The 8031-nt window shown below is 53.2% G+C and overlaps 1 protein-coding gene across 1 annotated transcript in view; it reads right to left on the minus strand.

The window, feature by feature from the left end:
* Positions 1-8031, minus strand: part of Bckdha (branched chain keto acid dehydrogenase E1 subunit alpha) — a 29953-nt gene that overhangs the window by 6528 nt on the left and 15394 nt on the right. The window contains exons 2-4 of the mRNA XM_021167667.2: positions 5678-5860; positions 5490-5576; positions 2238-2346 (exon numbers count right to left, since the gene is read on the minus strand). Of these exons, the coding sequence (XP_021023326.1) occupies positions 2238-2346; positions 5490-5576; positions 5678-5860 (379 nt within the window). The remainder of the gene's footprint in view (positions 1-2237; positions 2347-5489; positions 5577-5677; positions 5861-8031) is intronic.

The raw sequence follows: 8031 nt of genomic DNA on the forward strand, positions 1-8031 counted from the left end.
GCTGGCCTCGAACTCAGAAATCCGCCTGCCTCTGCCTCCCGAGTGCTGGGATTAAAGGCGTGCGCCACCACGCCCGGCTCATGATTGTTTCTTAAGGCAGGCCCCACTTGGTAGCCCTGGCTGTCCTGGAACTCACTATGTGGATGAGGCTGCCTCTACCTCTCAACTGCTGGGATTAAAGGTGTCCACCACCACACCCAGCAAGCCTGGATTTTCTATGTATGTAGGCAAGGCTGGCCTTGAATTTGTGGCAATCCTCCTGCCTCTGCTTCCGCACATGCCACCAAGCCTTGGCCTTCATAGTCATCTGTCAGATGTCTTTGGATGGGCACAAAAAAATTCCAAAAGGCCTTGCTATGCTGCATAGACAATGCTGGAGGAGGAACTCTGGCAGAGGAGGGGTGCGCCTGCCTTGAGACTTCCCACAAACTCAAAAGGCCCAGGCACTGGGGCTTCTACATGACAGTCACCACAAAGGGGCAGAAAGAAGGTGCTCACACACACAGTCCCAGGCTGGGGTGGGGCTCCTTGGTAAAGTGCCTGCCTGGTATGTGTGAGGCCCTGGGCTCCATCTCCACCACCACCCAACATAAACAAATCTGACAGCCCAGCCGAGGCTATGCACAGCACCCAGGCAGATCTAACCTGCACCAGGAAGCTGCCAGTCTCATGGGAATCAGTGCTTTGCCTCAGCACCTGCTGCTGCTTCACAGCCGTGAACAAACACCACTCCCTGTCACCACCACAGCTGGGAGGGCAGCCAGAGTGACAGAGAGGGCTGATACTGGGTCAGACTTCAGGGAAGAGGAACCCTGCTCCCTGGGAGGCAGATGGCCTGGATTGCAGGACCTCATTCTCCCTGCTGATTGCCTGGCTCTCACAGTTAACAAGGACAACTGCCTCACGAGTGGGCTAGGAAAGGGACCTCCACACGCCACCCAAACCAGGCCAGCCCTGGCTCCAAAGTGCCCACACTCTGCAGCAAGAGGACAAGACAGAGTCCTCTGATGCAGTTGGAGACTTGGCCTTCCAGAAACCAGTAGGGGCCACCTGCTGCTTTGGAGACCTCTCCTCTCCTCTCCTCTCCTCTCCTCTCCTCTCCTCACGTCACAGTGGCTTGTTTTTTGACACCCTCTGGCCATGTAGCCCAGGCTAGTCTCAGACTTGTAGTCTTCCTGCCTTGGCTCCCTGAGAACTGGGGTTACAAGCATGTGCTATTGTGCCAGGCCTCTCCACCTCCCAGTGTCAAGTAAGAGATGGGTCCTCCCCTGTCCTGTCGCCTCCACACAGGCGAGAGCTGACGGGTCCCCAGTGCCATGGAAACCTGGCTTTCCTTGCTGGTAATGCCAAGTGTCACCGTCACAGACTGTATGTCCAAACCCCGTCCAAGACTGGTCAGGGCTGGTCTGGCTCTAGACTGGATGCCCAGCTTATCCAAGGCGGCCTCTGGACAGTCATCCTGGCCACCCCACTTCTGAAAAGAGGTCCCTGGGAAAGGCTCCGATGACAAGGGCCTCTAACTCCAAGTGCTCATCCCTGTGCTGGCTTTATGCCAGCTGCCTGTGACCTTTCAGCAGTCAGTAGGGCTACAGCATGACCAAGCAACTTGCCTAAGATGTGGCGGGCGTAATAAGGCTCAGGATTTGCCGGGCTGATACTGCCGGGGCGCCTTCCTTTCTGGACCCCAAACAAACACATCCCTGGCTCAGTAGGCCTCTCTCCTGGCCCTCACTGATTGACTAGTTAGGGGCTATGCTGCCACACCCCGTCCCCAGCTCGAAAAGAGCTTTTCGCCTTACTCTCTGCTCCCGGCTTTCCTCTGTATCCATCTCCCTTGTCAAAAGAAGAAAGAAAAGAGACTGAGATCCACACTGCGCTCAACACAGCTTCTGCTTCCTGGGGAATACAGCACCCTGGGAGAGTCCAGAAGTGCCCTGCCCTGGGTAGACAGGTGTCCACAGAGAAAGTCATGCCTTAAGCCAGGCCTGGCCCCGGGTCCTACTACCAGCCGCTCACTTCAGGCGCCTCCTCATTGCCACCTCGGAGCTGAGCAGACGGTGGCTCAGAGAGGGCTGAGGTGCCACCTCACACTGCGTGGCTCTGGGAGAGGCCTGCCTTGTCACAGCCTCACCTGCCCGCTTTTCATGCTGGTTCTTGGGCACCGCCCCCCCAGGCCTTCACAGCACCATGCTGTGGGGCTCAATGGAGACCCCAGAGAAAACTACCAACAGACATACCTGCCTCCCGGTACTGGCCAAACACCAGGTCTGTGCGCTCCAAGGCAGCAGCACTGCCCACATGTGTCCCCTCCTCGCCATAGTTGGTCATGTAGAAGGAGATCCGGCCCTACGGGTGAAGGGGCCAGAGGCCTAGGCTTGTTAAGGCAGTCCTCGACAGAGAACCCTGCCTTACTTCTCCATTTGATTTTTAGAGACAGGGCCTCTCTGTAGCCCCAGATTTCATGAACTCACAAAGTAGACCCAGCTGGCCTCAGATTCCCAGAGCCTGCCTCTGCTTCCTGGGTGCTAGAGTTAAAGTGGTGTGCTGCCGCACCCAGCTCCTGCCTGTCTTGTAATGATCAGTCACCACTGTGGCCATCACTGTGCGGGCAGGGCTGGGCTGGGCTCAAGGAGCTCCTGCCTCCAAAGGAAAGTGGACAGTGAGAGCTGAGGGTCAAGAGCCTGAAGTGTCCCGGGCACAGCCAGGTGTGGAGATAACCGGCTGCACTGGGCAAAGGCAGGGTGGGTGGAAGGCCTGGACAGAAGGACAAGGAAAGACACAAGGCCAAAGGGCCACAAGGTCAAGTGAGGTGAAGGGAGAGAGGTGCGCCTGGACTGTGCTCCAGATCACTCTGCAGGGATGCTGCAGCCATGCCTCGGTCTTGGGATCCCTCAGGTGGCTGTACAGGGAAGGGATGCAAACTGCCAGGAAAGAGGCCTGGTCTGGGAGCTAGGGACACAGAGAGAGGGATGGATGGATAAGTCCTCAAAAGCGGAGTCAATGGCTCAGAGAGTGACCACCCAGGCTTAGCCTCTCTATCCCTGGGCCTGGAGAATCACTGGGCTTCCCAGCCTCCCTTGCCAGTCAGAGGTGGTTGTCAGGAACAGTTTTAGCCCAGACTTTAATGGAATTTGCTTTTCTAGATAAGGGAGACTCTTGCTGGCACCCCCCCTACCCCATCTCCTTCCTGCCTCACTCAAGAGCCAGGACGCCTGGACCTGCGGCAGCCATCCTGCAAGCACGAGGCAACAGGCACAGAACAAGGGCCAATGTGCCATAAAGGATGGCACAAAAGGGCCGACTGGGTGGGTGTCCAACAGTGCTGCAGCTACCAACCCATTCCTAAGGGAACATCAAGGAACAGAGAGGAGGCAAGCAAGGAGATGGCAGACAGCAGACAGCAGGGGAGACTTGGGGTGCTAGGACAGGTGAGAAGGGCGGCTCCAGTACCCAACTCAGAGAGATGGTTAGAGGAGGAGGGCACGCAGGTCGAGTCTGGACAGGCTGTCTGCTGTGAGGTATGGACAGAGACCATGCCAACTAGCCTAGGACACCAAGATGAAGTCTGGCTGGAGAGCTGGGGAACCCCTGGTGTATGATGAAATTCAGATCACCCAAGATCATATGGAAGAGCTCTCCTAGCTGCCCCTCAGGACTGCCACCTCTGTGGAGCTCAACAATGCGCCTGGAACCTGCTTTTCCAGTGGCCTGGGAAAGTGATGAGGAAGGGTTTTTCTTTAAGTGGGGAGCCAATTAAAACTTAATTAGCTTTCTGGTGCCAAGTGGGTGGGCAGGTACTAGGTATGGAGGGCCTTCAGGGCTGTCAAGTTCAGTTAGTATGTGGATGAGCCTGGGAGCACCCCTGGTCTAGTGTCCTCCCTGAGTCCTGTTACCAGAACACCCATTCTGCCATATGCAAGAGCTATCTAGAAGAAAGGACAAGTGCCAGTCTCTCTGGCAACTAGGAAGGGCTGATGAACACTGACCGATGGCATTCAGGGGACTGCCCAAGAGAGCTAGCTCTATGGAGGCACAAGTCAGGGAAGAACTGAGATGGGCAGTGTTCGGCCTCCCACCTGCCTTCTGCTCGCTGTCTGGAATGAGACTCCAGCAGCCACCTGGGTTATGAGACTCACAAGCAGATCATGAAGAAAGAAAGGCCTGCACCACACCGCACCGCACCGCACCGCATAGCAACAGCGTTGTGGATTTTGTTTAATGCTTGAATTATGCTGTTTGGGTTTCCAAAATCACAGGGGAATCCACACATCTGCATGTAAAACGCTGAGGGTCCCTGTCCCTTTACCTCAGCTGGTAAATAAAGTTGTTGGCGGCCAATGGCTGGGCAAGGAGACAGAGGCAGGACTTCTAGGATCCCTGGGCAAGGATACAGGAGAAAACATGTATCCATGCTGGGGAAAGAGAAGATCCAGGCCTGAGAAGTGTAGGACATATGAGTCGGGGATCATGGCCCAGGAGGGCTGCAGGCTTGGGTCCAGGGTGGCCAGGATAGAATATAGGTGTTAGTAATAATTCAGGAATGTCAGGGGGGAGAGTGTGCTAGCAACATGGAAGTTTGGGAATGGCCCCACTGAGCTGTTTAAGGCATATTAAAATATAAGGCTGTGTGTGTGTGTGTGTGTGTGTGTGTGTGTGCGCGCGCGCGTGCATGTGCTTGTGTCTTTCATTTGAGAATCCAGAGCATTGCGGGGGGGGGGGGGGTGGTAGCAAGGAAGCGTACCACTGCCTCCGCAGCCACCACTGGGGAGTTTAGAGTGGATTAATCTACTAATCTACTGCCACACAGTGAATGGCAGCGGGAGACACTCAGCTACCAGTGGATGAATTCTAGGCTCCCTATTCCCCTAGCTTCTTTCATCTAAGAGGACAAACTAGTCACCTGCTGAGTACTGCTTTTGACTTTGGCGCTGGTAGCCTGTCACTAACACTGAAGCAGTCCTTATGCGCACCACACGGGCTGTTCTGCATGTTAGGCGGACTCCTGCTCGGGAGAGCATGGTTCCCATGCCAACACTACAAGCTGGTTGGATGGGGTTAGGGTGAAGGGGCAGCTTTGAGACAGTGTCTCACTTTGTAGTTTAGGCCGGCCTGGAACTCAAGGCTATCCTACTGCCTCAGCCTCCCAAGCACGGGAATTACAGGCATCTATCATTATGCCTGGCTTTTGAAGGAATTTATTTACACAGCTAGTGACAGAAGCCAGGACAAAGTAAGAACTCTACCACTGAGTTGTGTATACAGTTGTCAAATACTGTGGACACCAAGACAAAGACAAGAAAAATGTCCTACCCAAGGTCATGACTGTGACTGGCACTTCTGGAACTTTGCTGGGAGCATGGCAAGTATGAAACCCTTCCCGCATTCTTCCAGTGACCCAAGACCCCCCCAAAAGGATCCCCCATACCGCCCCCCTCCTTGGTGCTTTCCTTGTATCCCACCCTGCTCCCGCCCGTCCCGTCCCCACATACCTGCCGCTGGGACTCATAGAGAATGCGGTCCATGGTGTTGAGCAGCGTCATGCTCCGGTAGAACTTCAGCACCTCCTCCTGGGGCAGCTGCAGGTGGAGGCAGACAGATGGGGAAAGGTGGGAACCAGAGGAGCCAGGCAAGGGACCAGGGCCTGGGGGGCCTGGCAGGGGGAAGCAGCCTCACTCACGTGGGGATCTTCACTGGCATTGATGATCTGGCCCTGGCGGTCCATGACACGGTAGATGGGGATGCCAGAGATGACATTGGGCTGGATGAACTCAAGCTTGTCTACAAACTCTGCAGAGGCCCCTGGGAACTGGGGCTTGTCGTCCAGGGATGGGAACTGCTGTTGCTGCTGCCTGCTGGGGTGCTGGGAGGAGAGGCAAAGAGCGCTTTATCAGGAGCAGCTGCTGCTTCAGCTGGCTCAACCTTGGTGGCTGACGTTATGGTGGGTAAGAGCTCATGCGCTGTGAGCTAGTCGGTCTCAAACTTGCTTCATATCTGAGGCTAGCTTTGAAGTCCTAGTCCTCTCCACATGCAGTTTTGTTTGTTTTGTACACAGGGTTTCTGTGTAGCCCTGGCTGTCCTGGAACTCACTCTGTAGACCAGACTGGCCTAGAACTCAGAGATCCGCCTGGAGCCATCACTACCTGAATATGGGGACCAATCTTTTAATGGATGGCATGGCAAAGGGATTTTTCCTGCCCTAAGAACAAAAAAATAGTTCATGGAAATGTGAAGGTTGGCTGGGCACAACAGTGCAAGCCTACAATCCTACCCTGTGGGAGGCAGAGGTAGGACATCAGGAGTTCAAGGTCATCCTCAGTGACACACAGGGAGCCTACCTAAAAAAAAAATCCATTTGAAGTGAGCTTTAAAGAATGGCATGATTGGGGCTGGTGAGTTGGCTCAGTGGGTAAGAGCACCCGACTGCTCTTCCGAAGGTCCAGAGTTCAAATCCCAGCAACCACATGGTGGCTCACAACCATCCGCAATGAGATCTGGTGCCCTCTTCTGGTGTGTCTGAAGACAGCTACAGTGTACTTACATGTAATAAATAAATAAATCTTTAAAAAAAAAAAAAAAAGAATGGCATGATTACCGGGCTGTGGTGGTGCACGCCTTTGATCCCAGCATATGGGAGGCAGAGGCAGGTGGATCTTTAGAGTTTAAGGCCAGCCTGGTCTACAGAGAGAAACCCTGTCTCAGAAACTAAAAATACTAAAGTAACATAAACATTATATATATATATATATATATATATATATATATATATATAATACATAGCCTGGGCTATGTAGGAGAGGCTTGTCCCAAAAGACTTACAGATGCCCTATGGGATATTGCATGCCTTTCATATATTTAAGTCTTTTGGGACAAGCCTCTCCTACATAGCCCAGGCTGGCTACTCACTCATGATCTACCTGCCTTAGCATCTGGAGGACTGGGATTATAGGTGCTACTTGTGATAAATTCTACACACCTCGCCTTCCCTTCTCTCACCTGGCCAAGTGCATTACATGCATCAGTGCCCTCTCCCTGCCAGGGCAGCTCCTATGCCAAAGCTGTGACCCATTCAACAAATACCTGAGCACCCACTTAACTCCCAGCTCTGGGCAGGGATCTAGGAACTGCAGGCATCTTTCTCTGTCGCCAGGAGGGACATGATATACCAAACAGGAAGGAGGGCAATTCTTGTCCTCTCGCAGCCATGAGGTCAAGACCAGGGCTCCTCTGAGGAGGTGACATAAGAACTGAGTCCCATAGAGTAATAAGCAGCCAAGGAAGAGTGCTGCAGGCATCAGACAGAACATGCCAAGCCCAGAAAGCAGGGCTGGCACCCGCCCTGCAGTGAGTGCTGCTGGACCACACTCTGCAGTGGGTGCTGCTGGACCAAGCCCTGCAGTGGGCTCCGAGTAGCCAGCAGTTCTGAAGGGACCTTGAACCTCTCAGATCAAAAACTGAAGACATGGTTTCCAGAAGTTTCTCTTTGCTCCTGCATGCTCTATCTTTTATACATAACCTAAACACAGAGCTATGCACAACAGCACACAGCACGCACAAAGTGGAGGCAGAAAGATGTCGAATTCTGGGACAACCCTGAGACATAGAAAACCCCACCACAGACACAAAACAAAAAGCTAAGTATGAGGGTCAATTCATTCCCTATATTGGAAGGGGTCGGGAGACTGGTGGAAGAAGATGCCACAAGTTCAAGGCCAGCTTAAGCTTCAATGTGAGATCATTTTAAATAATAATAATAATAATAATAATGAAGTGGGACTTGGCAGCTCAACTTCTAATCCAAGCACCTGGGAAAAGGAGAAGCAAGAGTTCAAAACTACCTTTGGCTACATAGCAAGTTCAAGGCCAGCCTGGGCAACATGAGACCCTACTTTAAAAAAAAAAAAAAAGGGTAGGAATGTGGCTCAGAAGATAAAGCACAGGAGGGTATAGGGAACTTTTGGGATGGCATTTGAAATGTAAATAAAGAAAATATCTGAAGAAGAAGAAGGAGGAGGAGGAGGAGGAGGAGGAGGA

This window comes from Mus caroli, chromosome 7, assembly GCF_900094665.2.
Source record: "Mus caroli chromosome 7, CAROLI_EIJ_v1.1, whole genome shotgun sequence".
NCBI lineage: Eukaryota > Metazoa > Chordata > Mammalia > Rodentia > Muridae > Mus > Mus caroli.